The sequence below is a fragment of the Acomys minous genome (assembly GCF_964271855.1).
Source record: "Acomys minous genome assembly, chromosome: 6".
Lineage (NCBI taxonomy): Eukaryota > Metazoa > Chordata > Mammalia > Rodentia > Muridae > Acomys > Acomys minous.
In genome coordinates, this window is record NC_140487.1 from 88731313 (window position 1) to 88750684 (window position 19372).

The window sequence follows — 19372 nt, forward strand, 5'->3', positions numbered from 1 at the left end:
AGCTGTTACTAAATAGCAGAACCTAAGGAAGTATTCGTAGCTACTTTTTTCCTACTCTGCTTTCTAATGTAGATCCTGATGAGATATGGGAGCTTGGCCTGTTGTTGAGTACCCTACTACCTTGTCTCTTTTGAGTGTTGGCATTTCTCTAGCTAGTAAAGTAAGGTGGCTACACAAATTCATATCTTAAGCATAGGAATTAAAGTTTTACAACCAAGAGCCTTAAGGTTTTACTTATTTTTATTTTATGAATGGTTTGCTTGTACATGTGTAGGTGCACTATGTGCACACTTGGTGTCTGCCGGGTGGGGGTGGGGTGGGGTGTCTGATCCCTGTGACTGGAGGTATAGGCAGTTGAGAGCCGCCATGTGGGTGCTAGGAAATGAGCCTAGGTCCTGTGCAAGAACAGTAAGTGCTCCTAACAGCTGAACTGTCTTTCTAGCCCCATCGGTAGTTATTTGGTTGGCCTTGTCTTTGTTTTTGTTTTGGTGCTGAAGATTGACCTCAAAGCCTCATGTAAGCACATGTGCCCTCACCGAGCTGCACGCCAGCCAGGTTCTGGGTTTGTATTTATATGTGCTTTCTATTTTAAAGTAGAATATTGGTTTTCTACCTTTTTGTTTCTTGTGTGGTCTGTGAGCTCACATCTTAAAATGTTTTCTTTCTTCTCACTGCTCCCAGTCACCCTGATACTGACGACTATTGACAGTAAGATCTCTGTTCCCCGAGAGCCAGTTGTATATTTCCAGTTAGCCATGTTGGTGTTTATCATATGAAGGCCTCTCTGTCCAAAATAAGTCTAGTTGGAAAACAATATATTTAAGTATGTTTATTAAATATTTATATTGATGGGCTGAGGCGATGTCTCAGTGGGTAACAGTGCTTGCTGTACAAACATGAAGAGCCAAGTATCCACATAAAAATCCAGGCATTACTGCGCATGCCTGTGACCCCAGCTCAGTAGAAAGTGGACATAAGATCACTGCGGTTTGCTGGCTACCAGTCTAACTCTAGGTTGGGTGAGAGAGCCTGTCTTAGAGGAGTAAGATGGAGAGTGATCTAGCGAAACATCTGAATTCTCCTCTGACCTTTTCAAACCTGCATAATACAAGAAGGAACATGCATACATGTATACACATACCACAGATAAATAAAAATAGTATCAAATGTACGTGTACACACACATTCTAGTCTTCCATCTTAGGAGGCTCTTGAGCTCGAAATTCCACTTGGGATATATGTCTTCTACTATATTTGGAAATACATTGTTAGCTACTTAAGGAAGCTGTCCGAGTAAAAATAAACAAACTTTGAATTTATACATGAAAGTAAAAATAGGACAGAATGTACCCAGAACCCACAAGCAGGAATGACTAGGGACACAGTAGGTATCTGCCAAGTCCCACTTTTGTGTGACTTTGCTCATAGTAACTTCACACAAAAGGAAGCTCCTGGATATTCGTATTTCACTAGTGAAGAGTTAATAACTCAGGCTAGAGTGATAGTCTGGTAGGTAAGATAGAGGACCTAGGTTCAACGCCCAGCATCCACACAGTGGCTCCACACCATCTACACCTCCCAGCATCCACACAGTGGCTCCCCACCATCTGTACCTCCCAGCATCCACACAGTGGCTCCCCACCATCTATACCTCCCAGCGTCCACACAGTGGCTCCCCACCATCTGTACCTCCCAGCATCCACACAGTGGCTCCCCACCATCTGTACCTCCCAGCATCCACACAGTGGCTCCCCACCATCTGTAACTCCCAGCATCCACACAGTGGCTCCCCACCATCTGTACCTCCCAGCATCCACACAGTGGCTCCCCACCATCTACACCTCCCAGCATCCACACAGTGGCTCTCCATCATCTGTAACTCCCAGCATCCACACAGTGGCTCCCCACCATCTACACCTCCCAGCATCCACACAGTGGCTCCCCACCATCTACACCTCCCAGCATCCACACAGTGGCTCTCCATCATCTGTAACTCCCAGCATCCACACAGTGGCTCCCCACCATCTACACCTCCCAGCATCCACACAGTGGCTCCCCACCATCTATGCCTCCCAGCATCCACACAGTGGTTCCCCACCATCTATGCCTCCCAGCATCCACACAGTGGCTCCCCACCATCTATACCTCCCAGCATCCACACAGTGGCTCCCCACCATCTACACCTCCCAGCATCCACACAGTGGCTCCCCACCATCTGTAACTCCCAGCATCCACACAGTGGCTCCCCACCATCTACACCTCCCAGCATCCACACAGTGGCTCCCCACCATCTGTACCTCCCAGCATCCACACAGTGGCTCCCCACCATCTGTACCTCCCAGCATCCACACAGTGGCTCCCCACCATCTGTAACTCCCAGCATCCACACAGTGGCTCCCCACCATCTGTACCTCCCAGCATCCACACAGTGGCTCCCCACCATCTGTAACTCCCAGCATCCACACAGTGGCTCCCCACCATCTATAACTCCATCCCAGAGGATCCTATGCCTTCTCGCCTCTATAGGCACCGGGCAGTCATGTGATGTGCCTACTTATACACATAAAATAAAATCTGAAAAAATAAAAATAAATCTTGAAAAACAAGAGTTAGTAGCTCAGAGTAATTAGTGTTTTTTTTTTTTCATTTTAATGTATTTATTTGGCATTTTTCCCCCTCTGAGGAAAAGGGATAACTTTAGTTGGAAAAACAAGTTTTATTCGTAAGTCATTGGGGTTTTGTTTTCTTGTTTTATGGGGGTTTGTTTGTTTGTTTGTTTGAGACAGGATTCCACTATGTAATCCAGAATAGCTATAATTTGCTATGTAACCCAGATTCATCTCAAATTCGAGATCCCCCCCCCCCTGCCTACACCTCCCAGATGCTAGAATTACAGGCATATGCCAGTGATCCTTTCATTTTCATGTTGCTAATATTTTATAGGTTCAATTGTTAAATTACTTCTTTAGTAGTACATCAGACTCAGGTTACTAAGATGAGTTATTTTAATAACAATATGTCTTAAGAGTTAACAGTGTTTAAAATTTATTTTTACAAGCTGGCCACAGTGGCTCACACCTGTAATCCCAGCACTCAGGGATGCGTAGGCCAGCCTGGTCTACAAAGTGAGTCCAGAACAGCCAGGGCTACACAGACAAACTTTCTCTCGAAAAACAAAATTAGACACAAAAAATTTTTTTTACATAGCTCCCCATGATATGTAGAGGGCACAAGGTGAGTTTGTTGGTTTCAGTATCTTGAGAAGTTTCTAGAAAACAGGACATTTTTCTTGAAATTTTGCTCTCCTTCCCCGCTTCCTTCCTTCCTTTTTTTTTTTTTTTTTTTTTTTTTTGGTTTTTCAAGACAGGGTTTCTCTGTGTAGCCTTGGCAGTCCTGGACTCACTTTGTAGACCAGGCTGGCCTCGAACTCACAGCAGTCCACCTGCCTCTGCCTCCCAGAGTGGGATTACAGGCTAGGATTTCCAGTGCAGGTAACCCTTTATTCCTGAATGCGGCCTCTTAGATGAGCCTGGCTGTGATGTTTCCTAAGGTAGCCGTTGGCACCATGTCACGCCGTTATTGTTCCTTTGGTCTCTGCTGCTCTCATTGCTATTGCCCTCTTGCCTTTGCAGTCCATAGCGCCTCGAGGCCAGTAGCGCGGACGCAGGAGAGGGGCTCCTGCAGGAGTCTCTGGTGACTCACTGCGCTATCCAAGTGCCGGAACCTGCACTGCCCTAGTTAGGGTGTACTGGGTGGAGAATGCTGGAGGAGGGAGATGGGAGACACGCATTGGTGCCTTTATCTACTTCCAAGATAAGCAAATTTGTGCCAAAATAAAACAGCCAAACAGATCTGGATACAGAGAATAATGTCGAAGCTGCATTGCAGAGGGGTAGCCTTGTAAATGGGTTTGTGATAAGAAAAATTTTTTATTTATATTAGAATATATATTGCAACTTTTCATTTTGACTTAATTTTAAATCTCTTTACTGAAAGCAAAGATCCTTTGCTGTGGATTTGTGTTGGAAAAAAAAATTTAAGCTTTTCTTTGTAAAGATTTCTTTTTCAATTTTATGAGTGTTTGCCTGAATGTATGTATGTGGACCATGTGCATACCTGGTACTAGTGAAGAGTGGGTGGGGTCTCTCCAGTTCTGAACAGTAGTGAGCTGCCACCATGGGAGTGCCGAGAACCAAACCCAGGCTCTAGGAAAGAGCAGCAGATGCTCTTAACTGCCGGCCTATCTGTTGTTTTATCTTTAGCTTTTAAGACAACGTCACACTTTGCTGACATAAAGCTTGCTGTAGCTCAGTCTAGCCTTGATCTCACAGCTATCATTTTGTCTGACCCCTAAAAGGGCTGGGACTGCATTGCAGGCATGGGACACCGTGCTGGCCTTACGTTGGAATTTTTATAGAGATGCTTCTTTCTTCATGCTGAGAAATAAACATGGAGAAATGCTATTTTTTAATATGGACATTAATTAAGGCTTAAGTATTTCCTAGGGGTATTTTATCAGTAAACGTTTCTTAAAGGCCTGTACTTTTGTGTTACAAGATAGCTTTTCATTACAGCAAAGAAAAAAGACAAAGTAGTAAAAATTGGGTTGCCTGAGTGAAAGTATTTGCTCTTATAAGAGAAAGAGATGGAGAAAGGCTAAGTATATATTATGTTGGTTTGTTTATTCTTATTCCTCTTATGGAAGCCTATCATCTGAGGTTACAATTAAGTGACATACTAAAATGACTATTTTAAAAATAGTTCAGTGTATTAAAAGAAATGAACATTGATTTTTGTATTGGTAGTTCTTACATAGAAAAGAACAGAAACATAGAAAAAATTTAAATTAGTAAAATCACTAGAGATATGATACCTTGTTAAAAGAATATTTATTTATTTATTTATTTATTTATTTATTTATTTATTTATTTAGCCTGCACAACAGAAGAGGGTACCAGATCTCATTATAGATGGTTGTGAGCCACCATGTGGTTGCTGGGAGTTGAACTCAGGAACTTTGGAAGAGCAGCCAGTGCTCTTAACCTCTAAGCCATCTTTTCAGGCCCAAAACTTTTATTTTAAAAAGGATGCACTGGCTGCTTTTCTAGAAGACCAAAGTTCAATCCCCAGCAACCACATGGTGGCTCATAACCAGCTGTAACTCCAGTTCCAGGCAATCCAAAGCCTTTTTCTAGCTTCCCTGAGCACCAGGCACACACATGACATGTACACACATGTCACAGGAAATTGTAAAATACAGGCTAGCAAAATGGCTCATCAAGTAAAGCCTGAGGACCTAAATTTGATCCCTGGGACCCACATAGTTAGGAGAAGATCCGACTCTAACCTACATACACATACTTAATGAAATGTAACAAATCATTAAGTATAAAATTCAGTAACGCCTGAGAAATGAGGGAACTTTTCTGGCAGTGAATTCTCAATCATTTGATGTTATTAAAAAAAATAAAAACTATGTCCTAAACACTTTTTTATTTTATTTTTTGAGACAAGGTTTCTCTGTGTAGCCTTGGCTGTCCTAGACTCGCTTTGTAGACTAGGCTAGCCTCAAATTCACAGAGATCTGTTATAATTATTTTTATAAAACTGTTTCTCAGTTTTTCTCATAGCCCAGCGATCACACAAATAACTGAGACTTCTGTATTTGTTTAATAAGCTTCACAGCACAATAACTGAGCAGTTATTAATCTATTCTTAACTCTCTAAGGTAATTTGTTTTCCTCCTAGCTTAACCTGGCAGAGATACTGAGATATTTGCACTTTGTAGCTTTTCTGCTCCAACTCCTCTCTCCTGGTGTCCCTTGGACCTCTCCCCTGGCTTAATCCCCTACTTCTTTCCTCCTGTAACTCCTCCTCCCCTGGCTGGCAGGAAGTCCAGCCCTATTCTTTCCCCTGCTCATGGATTGGCTGTAAGCTGCCTTATTGGCATACCAGGGGACAATTGGGGAGCAGTGTTTATACAACATTGACCCAGGAGACCTCAGAACAAAGATTGCAACCAGATTGGGCGTGGGGAGGCATACACAGAAATCAGCATTTGAATTACACAATAACCTTACACCTTCAGAGATCCACTTGCCTGCCTCCCAGGGTGTGCCACTGCTCCAGCTCTAAACACTTTCTTATATGCTCTTTCTTGGTAATTAGTATTTTCCTTTTTTGTACTTATATTTAAAGACTACATATTTACAAAGACTAGATCTGATTAGAGAATTGAAAGTCTAGATTTTTGTTTAGGTTGTAGAGAAAGAAATTGGATGGATGGGGACAGGTAACATGTTTCACTATTTTTAAAACAAGTTTTTTGTTTTGTTTTGGTATGTGGCAGTCATGTGTACTTGGAGAGGATTTATGCTGGTCTTTGAGGATTTTGGACTACCTGGTCATGAGCACAGGATGGAGATAGCTCCTGTTCCATTTCTTATTACAGAGATTGATTTAATAGGGGCTGGAGGTATTGCCCAATGGTTAAAAGCATGTTCTTCCAGGAGACCTGAGTTCAGTCCTCAGTAACCATGTCAGGGCATTACAATGTCTCTGGCCTGCACCATCCATGGACACTTTCATGAATAGGCACATACCCACATGCAGACATATACATGCAATTAAAAAAAAAGAAATCTTTTTAAAATTCACTTAGTATATTACACTTAGAGGATATGTATAATATTAAATTGGTTAAAAAAAAATAAACCACCGGGGCTGGAGAGATGGCTCAGAGATTAAGAGCACCGACTGCTCATCCAGAGGTCCAGAGTTCAATTCCCAGGGACCACCTGGTGGCTCACAACCATCAAAATATGATCTGATACCCTCTTCTGGCCTGGCAGAGCACTGTATACATAATAATAAAAAATAAATAAATCAAAAAATCAAAAACAAAAACAACAAAAAACCCAAAACACTAATCTTATCCAAAAATCTGAGAAGTAATCTGAATAGTATTTTTTCCCTTGCCCATCAGTGGTTTAGTTTTCTTACCTGTATAGGTGACCAGTAATAGCACCTACTTCTTGGATATGCATTTGGGATGCATGCATGTCACTGTATACCTGTGGAAGGTCTTGAGAGTCTTTGCCCACTGAATCATCTTTCCAGTCCAATCTTTGACATATAATCAATTAAAATTTCTCCTCTACATAAACAGTGGTGGGTTTACGTAGTGTGCATGTGGCCCTAGGTTTAAACCCCAGCTCAGGGGGAAAAAAAAAAGGACAGGTTTTAAATATGAGTTATATGCCTCAGAAAAATGGTTTAAAATAATTATATACCAATATTGAAAAAATTATGCCTCTTAGGGGAAACAATTACATGATTACATTTATGTAAAATATCCAAACTAGACAGATTGGTAGAAATGAGAAATAGCTTGTTGGTTACCTAGGCCGGAGGAGAATGGGAAGCAAGAGAAAGGTCGGGAGTAGAAAGGGGGAGACCTGCTGCAGAGTACAGAGTTCCTGTGGGAGGTTGATGGAAATGTTCCGAAATGCCTTTACATGATACTTGCACAACTCCCTGAGTAAAATTATGTAGTATTAACTCTTCAGCGCTCATTACTTCATGAAAGCTATTATAGAAAATAAACTGGGGCCTGGGGGTGGTGTTAATTCTAGCACTTGGGAGGCAGAGGCAAGCAGATCTCTGTGAGTTCAAGGCCAGCCTGGTTTACAGAATGAGTTCCTGGACAACCAGGGCTACACAGAGAAACCCTATCTTGAAAAATCCCCCCCCCCCCAAGAAAGAAAAGAAACTGTATTCTATCTATATATCAGGAGCAGAGTCAGGAGGTGTTGGTTGTATTGGTCAGAAACTGACACTGTAACAGAACAACAACAACAAAAAAGACTTTGAAAGAGATCAAATGCTTCGATGCCTAGGAAAAGAAGTAGTAAGCGTGAGAAGCTTGTCTATGGCTTGCTCAAGGTGCAGCATGGCGGTCAGTGTGGCTGAAGTAAACTGAGTGACGGAGGGAGCACTTGAACATGAGTTGACATACAGGTTACTGTAGGTTCTTAAGGACTGATTTTTTTTTTCCAGTGAGATGGAGACTCTGAAAGGTTTTGGTGGGTAAGTGATAGGATTTGACACAGGACTTGTTTTCCTTTGTGTTTCATGCTTTTAAAACGTTTCTTTCCAGTTGTAGTGGGTATACCTGTAATTCTAGTACTTGGGATTCCAAGGCTAGCTGTCCTTTGCCGCATCTGAGGTCAAGCCAGCTTGGGCCACACGAGGCCTTTTCTCAAAAATAAAAAATAAAAATACAAAGTTTGTTTTTCTTAATTTTAACTGGTACATAGTAATTATACATATGTCTAAGGATGCAGTGTGACATTTGAGCCTTTTATACAGTACACTGATCAGATGAAGATAATTGGCAAAACTGTCACTCAGGCATGCATTATTTGTGTGTGTTGATGACTTTGAAAGCCCTAGGCACTTGGAAATATTTAATTGCTGTGACCTATAGTTACCCTGCCGTGCTACGGAGCATCAGGACTCACTCCTGTATAGCTGTACATAGCACTACTCTCAACCCTTTCTCCCCTACTCCCACCCAAGGGCCGACAAATGCTATTCCGTATTGCATGAGAACACGCTTTCACTGTTATATACAAGTAAGAACATACGGAATTTGACATAAGTTGAAGTTGTTCTTTTTGGTTTTAGTACTGGGGGTTTAGCCAGGGCCTTTTGTTATTGGTGGTGGTAGTGGTGGTATTTTGTTTTTGTTTTCGTTTTTGTGAGGCAGGGCTCTCTGTGTAGCCTTGGCTGTCCTGTTAGTCACTGTGTTTCTGTAGTTGTGATGAAACACCATGACCAAAAAGCAAATTGGGGAGGGAAGGGTTTATTTGGCTTACACTTCCACAGCATTGTTCATCAAAGGAATTCAGGACAGGAACTCAAACAGGGCGGGAACCTGGAGGCAGGTGCTGATGCAGAGACCATGGATGCTGCTTACTGGCGTGCTTCCCCTGGCTTGCTCAGCCCACAGAACCCAGGACCACCAGACCAGGGATGGCCCCATCCACAATAGGTTGAGCCTTCCACATTATTAACTAATTAAGAAAATGTTCTACAGCTGGATATTATGGAGGCATTTGTAAAAGAAACTTTTATTCTCTTGGCTCAATTGTGGTCTGGGATGCTTACTGCCTCCTTCTGCTAACCCAGGCCTGGTCCTGGAAGCTTCTAGCCTCCATACAATCTAACCTAGGCCTAGAATATTTTCAGCCTCTGAGACTTATTTGCTTGACAAGCTCACCCTTGCTTGTTCTTTCTGAGCTCTGGGCTGGCTGGTTCAACTCAGCTGATCTGGCTCAAACTCTTCTCCCAGCTGACTTAATTCAGTACAGGTTCTCTCTCAGCCCAGAATTGCTCTGCTTGGCCCCAAACTAACTTAGCAGTCTGCTCTGATCTTCTGGCTTCTTCTCATTTTCTGCCTCGTTCTGTCTTCACCTGAGTTCTGTCTCTGCAAACCATCTATTACTGTCCTGGTAAAAAGTGCCTCCTCTCTCTGTAAAACTGCCTCTTAAATAGCTTTCCTTTCCTCTTTCTTCTTGTGAGAGTTGTGTGTATCCTATTCTGTCAAATCTCTGATTTGTCTGTCACCTTTTCTGCCACTCAATTAGACATCACTTTCAAACATAAGTGCTTCCTTCTACAAACTAACTAAACCTTCATTTGGGATTAAAGGCATGTACCACCATGCCTGGACCTAAGCTTTTCTTTACCTGTTATTGCTCTATATCAGGCTGCCCTTGAACTCAGATCTGTTTGCCTCTGCCTCCTGGATTAAAGGTGTGTTTGTGCCGGGCAGTGGTGGCGCACGCCTTTAATCCCAGCATTTGGGAGGCAGAGACAGGCGGATCTCCATGAGTTCAAGGCCAGCCTGAACTATAGAGCAAGTTCCAGGACAGACAGAGCGGTTACACAGAGAAGCCCTGTCTTGAAAAACAAACAAACAAACAAAAAAACCAAACAAAAATAACAGAAACAAACAAATAAAAAAGGTGTGTTTGTATCCCTGGAGGGTCACACAGACCTAGAAGATCTTTGGCTGTGATCTCTTGCCAGAGCAGCTGTGCTCTGAATTAACATTCCTCTACAGGCATTTTCTGACTTAAGGTTCCCTCCTCTCAAATGATTTTATCATGGGTCAAGTTGGCATAAAACTAGCCAGCATACAGGGCTAGCCTCAAACTGAAAGATCTGACTGCCTCAGCCTCTGGAGTGCTGGGATCAAAGGTGTGTGCCACCACACACAGACAGAGGTTTTTTTAAAAGTGGCTGAGGTGCTGAAAAATATGTGTAAAGGCTGAGAGGAAGAAGTATAACCCACTGGAGGTAACTTTCTGAGAGAGATGAAGGCGGCTTTAACCAGCACTGTGGGGAAGGACTTGCCGGCAGACTGGAGCAAAAAACTAAGAGAAAGGGAAGTAGTAAAAGAAAAGTAGAAGAAGATGCCATGGTTTTGACTAGAAGATTGAGGTTAAAGCAGATGCAAGAAATAGTACAAGGTTTGCTTTGACACGTATAAATCAGCCAGACATGCAAGGACCAGTCTGATCTGGAAGAGGTTATTTGAAGACTGCATGTAAAATTGAATGCTTTATTCCTTTATTACAAAATATTTAATAAACCGGGTGGTGGTGGCGCACACCTTTAATCCCAGCGCTTGGGAGGCAGAGGCAGGTGGATCCCTGAGAGTTCGAGGCCAGCCTGGTCTACAAAGTGAGTCCAGGACAGCCAAGGCTACACAGAGAGACCCTGTCTCGAAAAACCAAAAACCAAAACAAACAAACAAACAAAAAACCCAAAATATTTAATAAAACAAGACTTGGTTTTCCCTTAAAGTAGACTCAAAAATTCACGCCCCCATGCCTCAAAGAGATAAATGTGCGTTTTCTTGTGTTTCAGGATCTTCAGGATGAAGTTCAGAGGGAGAGCGTCAATCTGCAGAGACTGCAGGCCCAGAAACAGCAGGTGCAGGAGCTCCTGGATGAGCTGGACGAGCAGAAAGCCCAGCTGGAAGAGCAGCTCCAGGAAGTCAAGAAACAGTGTGCTGAGGAGGCCCAGCTGGTAAAGCCCAGCTGCATGCGGACTGACTGCCCTCCTCCGCCTCGGCTGTGCTTTCAAGAGAAAACATTGTCTGTGTGTTAGTGTAGTCTAGGCAGCCGTTGTCTGTGTGTTAGTGTAGTCTAGGCAGCCGTTGTCTGCGTGTTAGTGTAGTCTAGGCAGCCGTTGTCTGCGTGTTAGTGTAGTCTAGGCAGCCGTTGTCTGCGTGTTAGTGTAGTCTAGGCAGCCGTTGTCTGCGTGTTAGTGTAGTCTAGGCAGCCGTTGTCTGCTTGTTAGTGTAGTCTAGGCAGCCGTTGTCTGCTTGTTAGTGTAGTCTAGGCAGCCGTTGTCTGCTTGTTAGTGTAGTCTAGGCAGCCGTTGTCTGCGTGTTAGTGTAGTCTAGGCAGCCGTTGTCTGCGTGTTAGTGTAGTCTAGGCAGCCGTTGTCTGCGTGTTAGTGTAGTCTAGGCAGCCGTTGTCTGCGTGTTAGTGTAGTCTAGGCAGCCGTTGTCTGCGTGTTAGTGTAGTCTAGGCAGCCGTTGTCTGCGTGTTAGTGTAGTCTAGGCAGCCGTTGTCTGCGTGTTAGTGTAGTCTAGGCGGCCGTTGTCTGCGTGTTAGTGTAGTCTAGGCGGCCGTTGTCTGCGTGTTAGTGTAGTCTAGGCGGCCGTTGTCTGCGTGTTAGTGTAGTCTAGGCAGCCGTTGTCTGCGTGTTAGTGTAGTCTAGGCAGCCGTTGCTTATGAAGGAGTTGGAGGGATGTTCGTGAGGATTACGGTTCTCTGTAGTAGACATTAGGTGATATTTTCCAAATCTTGATTGCACAAGTGTTACCTTTGCATCTAAGTTTCTCTTAGCCTCTTCCCTGTTACCAATTCCACTACTCAAAGAATACACCAAAAATTCTAACCCACTAAACTAGACACCTTTGTGTAACTCTCTCTCCTCCCTTCATCTCCATTGATAGATCTCATCCCTGAAAGCTGAAATAACTAGTCAAGAATCTCAGATCTCCACGTACGAGGAAGAGCTGGCAAAAGCTAGAGAGGAATTAAGTCGCCTACAACAAGAAACAGCTCAATTGGAAGAAAGTGTGGAGTCAGGAAAGGCTCAGCTGGAACCTCTTCAGCAGCACTTACAAGATTCCCAACAGGAGATCAGTTCAGTAAGTGGGAAGGAGCTGCATGTCCCGAGCGCCCCTGTCCGGCCCCCTCTCCGCCCCTGTCCGGCCCCCTCTCCGCCCCTGTCCGGCCCCCTCTCCGCCCCTGTCCGGCCCCCTCTCTGCCCTCCTAGCACTGGCCCCATCTTTATCTGCCTGCTTTGTATCTTTAGTTGCTTACAACTTAAGAGGTATCAGTTTCCGTCTGAAGGGCTTTGCATAATGGACTAGAGTAGGAACTTGGTAGTTAAGCTGTTGAAGTTGAAATGCTGGCTCTGCCCTTTGTTAGGGGAATCACCTTTGGGTTTCAGATTATTTTCATCTTTAAAGTTGAACATTTACCGACATGCCTACCTACTAAGGCTGTTATAAGGATTAAATGAGGCAAAACATGAGGTAGTTTAGCATAGTGTCTGATAGATAAATTTTCAATAAATATTGATTATTTTTTAAAATAAATAATAGCCTGTGCTGGCCGTTTTATATCAGTTTTACATGAGCTAGAGTCATTGGGGAGGGAAGCCTCAATTGAGAAAATGCTTCTGTGAGATGGGATAAGCCTGTAAGGCATTTTCTTAATTAGTGATTAATGGGGAGGGCCCAGCCTAGTGTGAGTGGTGCTGCCTACCCCTGGGTGGTGGTTCTGGGTTCTATAAGAAAGCAGGCTGAGCCTAGCCACGGTAAGCAAATCAGTAAGCAGCACCCCTCCATGGCCTCAGCACCAGCTCCTGTTTCTAGGTTCCTGCTCTGCTTGAGTTCCTGTCCTGACTTCCTTCAGTGATTGATTATCAGTGCTGTGGAAGTGTACGCCAGATAAGCCCTGTCCTCCCCCAAGTTGTTCTGGTCATAGTGTTTCATCACAGCAATAGTTTTTGTTTTGTTTTTTGAGACAGGGTCTCTCTGTGTAGCCTTGGCTGTCCTGGGCTTGCTTTGTAGACCAGGCTGGCCTCAAACTCACAGCGATCCACCTGCCTCTGCCTCCCGAGTGCTGGGATTAAAGGCATGTGCCACCATGCCTGGCCATCACAGCAATAGTAATCCTACGACACAGCATAACCAGTTGTCTTTTTGAGGATCTAATTTTTAGATTGGTTTTTCTTATTAAAATAATTTGTTTTCTTGTTTCTGTTTTTATTATTATTTAACATAATTTATTGAATTCTGCCTTTTATGCCTTACTGTTAAATTCATTTGAATAGTTGAAGTCAAAATAACTTTATCCTTTGTTTCTTGGACTTTATGTGACTTACATTTTTTTAGAAGATACTTCCTAGGGCTCTTCTTTCCCATTAACAAATAGCACCAGAACATAAACCAGCTTGTCTTACCCATATTTTCATTCCCTTCCTCAACAGGAGTATGGCTGATTCTAAAACTTCGTATACTATATAGTATAGTATATATGCACATATACTATATATACACATATATACTGTGTGTATGTATATATAGTATACAAAGTTTTAGAATCAGCATATATTCTGTTGGATGGATATATATATATCTTGTATACTATATAGTATGCTGTCAAGTATACTTTAATGTCCTGTAACTCTCCTATAGCTTCATTGCTGACTTCTCCTTCTCTGTTACTTGACTGTCTTTTCCTCTGGTATCCTAGGTCTTTCTTTTTCTAATTATACCTTGAAAGACTGCCAGTTCTCAGATACCTGAGACAGAATTCTTGGAGATTTCACAAGACTTACAAAAACAAATGCATGCATGCTCAAATTGGCAGGAGGACTCCATGGGAGAGACTTTTGAGATCTGTAAGTCAGGCTGTGTTCCCAGAGGATCCTCCTAATAGAAAGCAAACTTGTGTCTGAGTAACTCTAGGCGCATAGCTGTTTGTACGTTACATATATTTCTAGTATTAAATTGTTTTGTATTTCTACTGTGTATTGGCAGATGCAAATGAGACTGATGGAAATGAAAGATCTGGAAAATCATAATAACCAATCAAATTGGTGCAGTAGCCCACAGAGCATTCTTGTAAATGGTGCTGCAGATTATTGTAGTCTCAGCACCAGCAGCAGTGAAACAGCCATCCTCAATGAACCTGCTGAAGGCCAGAACAACCCGGAGTCTGAACCCATACACCAGGAGTCATCAGTGAGTCTTTATTCCATAGTCTTCATAACTAACCTCTCTCTCTCACACACACTCACAGATTGATGAAGATCGAGGTTTGTGTGTATGTACTTAGGTCTAGAAGCCAGGGGTCATCCTCAAAGTGTTATTCCTCAGATGCTGTCTACTGTTTTGTTTTGTTTTGTTTTGTTTAGTAAAGTTTCTCTCACTGATAACTGGGGCTCCCCAGTTAGACAAGGCTGGCTGGCCAGCAGTTCCCAGGTCCCTGTCCGTCTACACTCCCCGCCCTGGGACTGCACGCATACACCACGATTCTTGGCTTTTTGCATGAATGCTGGGGATCTGAACTCAGATCCACATGCTGCAGCGACAAGCATTTTATCAGATAGGCTAACTCCCCAGTCCCAGAACAAAGTTTTGTTAGCATTGTATATAATATAAAGAAAGACATTTTTTTTAGATATATTTAAACTTTATGTATGTACATGCAAGTACCCACATAAGTCAGAAGAGGGTATCAGAGCCTCTGGAGCTGGAGTTAACAGGCAGTTTAAACTGCCTAGTATGGGTGCTGGGAATTGAACTTGGGCCCTCTGGAAGAACAGCTGGTGTTTTTAACTGCTAAGTCATCCCTTTAGTCCCAACAATTAAAATTCTTTCTTTTCAGTTTTAACTAATGTACAAATGTAGTCTAATTAATAAATTAGTGCTTTTTTAATAATAAGATTTTGAGTAGCTCAGGCTGGCCTCAAACTTAATATATAAATAGCTAAGGATGCTTTAAGCTCTTTTGTTTTGTTTTGTTCTGTGTAACAGAACCCTGAGTATCCTGGATTCGATTTATAGACTCGCCTGGCTTTGAACTCACAGAGATTCACCACACCTGACGAAGCTCTTTTTTAATTTAATGTGTCTGTGGGTGGGGAGGGGGTTCACTAGCATGCTTACCTATGGTTGCACTCATCCATGTGTGCAGGTGTAAACAGAGGTCACAGTTCCACTTTGGTATCTTCTGATATCACTCTCTACATTATTTTTTTTTTTTTACCTTCTCACTGAAAAATGAGGTTGCTGTTTTAGCTAGACCTGAATGTCTATCTGTTTCTGCCACCCTAGGCCTGGGGTTACGGTTACACCCCACCATACCTAGCTTTTACTTGGGTGCGCCAAACTTGAGCTCAATTAGTTCTCCATGCTTGTCCATCCACCACGCACTTTACCCAGGGACCCATCTTCTCAGCCCTGTGTTTATGCTCTTGGTCTATTTGCCCCCATCTCCTATTTAATGGGATTAAGAGAGTGTGGTAGGTACCACACCTGGTTTATGATTTACTTTTCATAGAATATAGGTAAGAATCAGTATTTCTGGTAGGCATGGCAGCATAAATATTTAAATATTTTTCTGTTTATTTTGTGTGTACACACATGGAAGTCAGAAGAAGACACATGTAGTCAGTTCTCTCCTTTGATTGAACTTGGGTTATCAGTGTCTGTACCCACTGAGCTGTCTTTGTAGCCCTAGCATATGTTCTTAGTCCCAGCACTCAGGAGCCTGAGGACAGTTGTGAGTTCTGTTCCATCTTGGGCTTTATAGTAAGATCATGTCTCAGAATAACAAAAGCACTTCTCTAGATAATAACATTTGGAGTCAGGGCCATACTTACTATGTTGCCCAAGTTAGCCTCAAAGCTCAAGTGATCTTTCTCCGGCTTCCGGAATTGCAGAGATAACATGAATAGCTGGCTGACGTAATAATATTTTTTGAGTTTACTTTTCTTTATTTTTAAGCTTAGTAATATTTTTGAAGTTAAATTATAATTACATCCTTTTTTCTTTTTCTTCCGTCTAGCCCTTTCCATGTATACCCCCTTTTTCTGAAATTCATGGCCTCTTCTTGTTTGTTTTACACACAAACATATGCACAGGCACACACATGTGCACATATTCCTAAATAGGACTTGTCCGTGTAATGTTATTTGTGTGTATAAGTTCTGAGCTGACCATTTAGTATTAGATATAAAGAGGTTCTTAGGGGCTAGGGATATAGCCAGGTTTGGTGATATACACCTTTAAATCCTAGCACTCAGGAGGCAGAGGCAGGCGAACCTGGTTTACATGGTGAGTTCCAGGTCGGCCAGGACTACACAGTAAGACCTTGTCTCTCTCTCTTTAAAAAAAAATCTTACCTAAAATGTCCTTATTGTATTCATGGGTTGGTGGGCATTGGCATGTCATCGAGTTCCTGTGGAAGTCAGAAGAAAAGTTGCAGGAGTTTGTTTTCACTTCCTCTAAGTAGGTTCTAGAGATTAAACTCGGGTCATCAGGCTTTAGCAGCAAATGCCTTTACCCACTTAGCCATCTCACCAGCCTGAGACAAAAGATTTTTAATCCTTAATACTCACATATGTATTTTTGGTAGGTGAGAAGTAGTCCTGAAATAGCACCTTCTGATGTGACTGATGAAAGCGAAGTTGTGACTGCAACTGGTAATGAAAAAGTTATTCCCAGATTTGAAGATGACAAGCATTCAAAAGAGGTGAAGATAATTATACATTCAATTGTTCTTGTCACTCATGTCTTAAATGTTCTTTGTAGCTGCAAAAATATTTACTAATTTTTCAAAGTATTTATATGATCTGAATGTGGGTCTTTTGAAATATTATCTTTAAAATGTTTGGTTATTAAAATATAATCTATTTTAATTAAAAATTATTTCTAGGAAGATCCATTTAATATAGAATCAAGTTCACTGACAGATCCAGTCGCAGATACAAACCTGGATTTTTTCCAGTCTGATCCTTTTGTTGGCAGTAAGTATCCTTCTTTTGTAAGTATGTCCAAAACAATACTTTGTGATGTATGAGTTATATAAGCATTCAGGCTTCATTTTTTGAGAGCATATTTTTTTAATTATTTATTTTTAATTTAGCTGGAGTTACAGACAGTTGTGAGCTGTCATGTGGGTGCTGAGAATTGAACCCAGTCCTCTGAAGAGCAGCCAGTGCTCTTAACCTCTGAGCCATCTCTTCAGCCCTTGAGAGCATTTTTTTTTTTGCAACATAAGTAAAGCTGAGAAAATAAGAGTTTTATTCTTATATTTGATACTACTTAACCTATATTTGCTAATATTCAACCTTAACATTATAACATGGAATTCTCTGATTAAGAGAATGTTTCTTCTTCAGAATAGAGGGCAAAGGAAAGATATATTACAATCCAGTGGTAGAGATTACACACTCATGAATCATCATTATTTAGCTAGCAATTACTGAGATACCAACGCAAGGCCAGGCATGGAATAACACTTCTGAAATCCCAACAGTTTTCAAGTTTGAGTTTAGCCTGAGCTACAGAACAAAACTGTCTCAGGAAACTTTTTTAAAAATAAGGGGTGGAGGAGAAAAAGGGGAAAAAAGCTAATACTGTAATTTTGGATCATTTCTGGGCATGGTGACATAAACCTTTAGTCCTAGTACTCAAAAGGCAGAGGTAGATGTATCTCTTGGGTTTAAAGCCAGCCTAGTTTGCATACCTGGGCTACCCAGAGAGACTATTGTCTCAAAAACAAAACAAAATAACAGTGGAAGCTATAGTAGAATTGGATGTCTGATTCCCTTACCTTAAGATGTTCCTAATTTCAGAAACACACTTCTGGCCTGGCATAGTGGTGCATGCCTTTAATCCCCTCATGTGGGAGGAAGAGGCATGGGGATCTCTGTGAGTTTGAGGCCAGCCCGGTCTACAGTTCCAGGACAGCCAGGGCTACAAAGAGAAACCCTGTCTTTAAAAAAATGAAAAAAGAAAAGAAACATAATTAAGTAAAAATATGTCATCACAGTGTGAAATGTGTTAAATATTCCTTGTGTCAAAGGTCTTTTGAATTGTATTTTATTTCCAGAAGTATCTTGTGAAATTCAGCTTGGTATGATATGGTATACGTTTGTAATTCCTGCACTTGGTAAGCAGAGGTGGGAGGACGCTGTAGGTTCGAGGCCAGCCTGGTGTACTTAGCTAGTTTCAGCCCGAGGTGCATAGTCTCAAACAAACAAGGGTGTGGAGAGATGGCTCAGCAGTCAATAGTATGTGCTGCACTTGTGGAGGACCAGAGTTCAGTGTCCAGTACCCACATGGCAACTCACAACCATCAGTATTGTAACTCTAGATCCAGAGGCTCTGATACTCTCTTCTGTCTTCCACAGGCTCTACACATGCACAGGTGCATAGACAAGCAGGCAAAACACTTAGACACTAAATAAATAAAGAAAATCTCTACAAAGAAAGAAGAGATAAGAAGCTAAGGCATACAGGCGAAATAACTTGCCCAGTAGTCATGGCAAAAAAAATGAGCCCAAACACTTGAACTCTTTAAAATAAACAAGCACAAAATCATTTTTTGAAATGTATGAAGCACCAAAAAGTAAATGTAAGTTTTGCACTTAAAATTTGTAAGGCTGAAGCCGGGCGTGGTGGTGCACGCCTTTAATCCTAGCACTCAGGAGGCAGAGGCAGGTGGATCACTGTAAGTTCGTGGCCAGCCTGGTCTACAAAACAAGTCCAGGACAGCCAAGGCTACACAGAGAAACCCTATTTCAAAAAAACAAAAACAAAACAAGTGTTACACACTGCCAGTAGGAATGGGAAATAGTTGTCTATTTTTGAAAAACAATCTGGCAGTTTCTATACCAATAATTAAACAGGGCTACTAATATGTACCCAGGAGGAATAGATGCATACCCCCATAAAAAGGATTTTAAACTTATTATTTTAAGTTTAATTTTATTTATTCACTTTATGTCTTGATCGTAGCCACCTCCTACTTCATTTTTTGTTTTGTTTTGTTTGGTTTGGGTTTTTTTTTTTTTTTGGTTGTTTGGTTTTTGTTTTGTTTTTTGAGACAGGATTTCTCTGTGTAGCCTTGGTTGTCCTGTACTCGCCCTGTAGATCAGGATAGAAAACCATGTACGTCAGTGTTGGGCAGCACATCATTTTTTTTCTCCTTTGCATTGTTTCCTAATTATGTGTGTAGGTATGTGGTGCAGAGGCCAGATCCCT

General features: G+C 42.0%; 1 protein-coding gene across 2 annotated transcripts in view; it reads left to right on the forward strand.

The window, feature by feature from the left end:
• Nucleotides 1-19372, forward strand: part of EPS15 (epidermal growth factor receptor pathway substrate 15) — a 105679-nt gene that overhangs the window by 65132 nt on the left and 21175 nt on the right. For both annotated transcript variants that reach the window (XM_084787048.1, XM_084787049.1), the window contains exons 14-18: nt 10939-11100; nt 12038-12235; nt 14138-14341; nt 16740-16856; nt 17040-17130. In XM_084787048.1, the coding sequence (XP_084643174.1) occupies nt 10939-11100; nt 12038-12235; nt 14138-14341; nt 16740-16856; nt 17040-17130 (772 nt within the window). The remainder of the gene's footprint in view (nt 1-10938; nt 11101-12037; nt 12236-14137; nt 14342-16739; nt 16857-17039; nt 17131-19372) is intronic.